At 38.8% G+C, this 2,281-nt stretch overlaps 1 protein-coding gene across 1 annotated transcript; it reads left to right on the top strand.

Annotated features, from left to right (window-relative positions):
- Nucleotides 1-560: 560 nt before the first annotated feature.
- Nucleotides 561-1,970, top strand: LOC145571930 (uncharacterized). The gene has a single exon (XM_081630946.1). The coding sequence runs from the start codon at nt 787-789 to the stop codon at nt 1,756-1,758; it is 972 nt and encodes a 323-aa protein (XP_081487072.1). The 5' UTR covers nt 561-786; the 3' UTR covers nt 1,759-1,970.
- Nucleotides 1,971-2,281: the final 311 nt, after the last annotated feature.

Below are 2,281 nucleotides of genomic sequence, written 5' to 3'. Positions count from 1 at the left end.
GCTCAGCTCAGTTCAATTCTAAATTTTCTTTTCTCATAAAATATTCAATTCAGCTCAACTCATCTCAATTCAGTCAATCAGAACAAACCCTTAGGGCTTGTTCTCATTGACTGAACTCAGCTGAACTGAACTCAACTGAGCTGAGTTGAACTGAACTGAAATGAATATTTTATAAGAGAAGGAAATTAGTAGCTGAACTGAATTGAAATGAGCTGAATTGAACTGAATTGAGTTAAATTGAACTGAATTTTAACGTAAGGGTACAACCGTATAGTGGTAATTTTATAAGTCGAAACACAAGTTGTGAAATGCACCTAAAATTCACGTGCCAACCCATGCCCTTATTATTCAAACCACATTCCCCCTACCCTTAACTCCACAACAAAATCCTTTTCTTTCTCTCTCTCTATCCAATGTCCATCCAACTCATTCCTTCCCTTCTGTCGCATATGCCTTTAAATCTTTAATCCCCTTTTTTTTCTTTATTTAGGATATCCTCTCTTCTTCACCCCCCCCCCCCCCCCCCTTATTTATTATTCAAACCCCCCCCCCCCCCACATTTAATTATATTACCTTATAATCCCTTTTCTCCTTTGTTTTATCCCAAGAGTCACTCTTTTTTTATGCCGAATATCCCCTCTTTTTATTCCTAATTTTTCTCACACTTTTTTTTATTTATTTAGTCCTACTATTTCAACACCCTCCTTTATAAATACCCGTCCTAAAATTCGTTTCTTCTCATTTCATTACGCACAACTACCAAATCCTATACAACTACACATAAAAATGGCCGTGAATGTGAGAAGGTGTAACAAACGAGTAACGGACCCTTTCAATGAAAAGGTCCGTGCTAGAATTTTTAGTTCTATTAGTAGTACCACTAGTAGTAGTGGGAGCGAACACGACGCCGAGACTGACGTCGTGTCCGACTCCTCCTATTCTCTTTCCTCTTCCGCTTCTACCTCTCCGTGCTTATCCCACCTTGTACAAAACTTTCTCGAAAACGATAATTCCCCTTCTAATAACACCACTACCACCACAGCTGACCCGTTCCACACTCGTGACTCGTCCGACTCCGAATCGGAGGAGCACCTACAATCAGACCCGGTAGCAATGATCCGCGACGTCGTTAACCCGATTATTTGGAACAATGCGGATCAGTTTCGAAACCAGCTTCTCTCAAATGTAATCAAAGCAACTGAGATTTTCTCCATTTTTCGAAGCAAAAACAAATCGATTTATAATCGGAATTTAATGGCGTACCTTCGAGAAATCGGATACAACGCCGGAATTTGCAAGACAAAATGGGACTCCTCCGCCGGCGGAACCCTAACCGCCGGAAACTACGAGTTTATCGACGTAATCCGGCCAAATTCAACAGTTAGATACATAATCGACGCCGAATTTTCCGGCGAATTCGAAATCGCAAGAGAAACAGAAAACTACAGAATACTACGAACATCATTACCTAGGGTTTTCGTCGGGAAAGTTGAAGATCTGAAGAAGATCATACGGCTATTATGCGACGAAGCTCGAAGATCGATGAAGATCAACGGCCTTACTTTGCCGCCGTGGAGAAGGAATCGTTACATGCAGATAAAATGGCTTGGTGCTTATCGTCGGACGACGAATTATTTGCCGTCATCGACGGCGGATTCTTCGGCGGCGGCGTCGAAGTTTGCCGTGAAATGTCGGTCGGTTGGATTTGATGTAAACGGTAACAGTGGCCGGATTTTATTTCCGACCAGAACACGATAATTTAATTTAGTTTAAATTTGATTTAAATTGTTTAATGGCGGATTATTGTAGGTACGGAGTACAAAATTTTTAATTAGTATGATTTCGGTGAAATTTTGATATATGTTACGTATTGTTTTTGTCTTTGTTACTCGTAACTTTTTACTCACCCATTGTATGATCGAAAATTTGAAATGCATTATATAATGTGTATACTCTACGTACAATTGCAATAGTTTCATCTTGAGTGGATTCATTTGAATTTTTTTTATATCAAGTGCGTTTATTTGAAATAATTCGAAATTTCTCTTTTCATGTGTGTTAAAAAACTATTACGCATGAGTTGTTTAGCTGTGTTGTACATATTGTTGTAACGTGGCAAATTCAATGGGACATGCCGAACATCTATTATAGAGCAATTTTAATGAAAGGATATTGGCGTGAGAGATATAGATAAAAGGATAAGGTGGAAGATGATAAGAAATTGGCGATTATAGCAAGGAAAAAATTATTGAATAAGTAAGGGTGAATACTTAATTTACCA

The sequence above is a fragment of the Chenopodium album genome, chromosome 12, assembly GCF_948465745.1.
Source record: "Chenopodium album chromosome 12, dcCheAlbu1.1, whole genome shotgun sequence".
In the NCBI taxonomy this organism is placed as follows: Eukaryota; Viridiplantae; Streptophyta; class Magnoliopsida; order Caryophyllales; family Amaranthaceae; genus Chenopodium; species Chenopodium album.
This window is presented reverse-complemented; position numbering and strand designations above follow the sequence as displayed.

What these genes read in the sequence shown, in the direction of transcription:
- LOC145571930 (XM_081630946.1), top strand. Translation starts at nt 787, where the DNA reads ATGGCCGTGAATGTGAGAAGGTGTAACAAACGAGTAACGGACCCTTTC.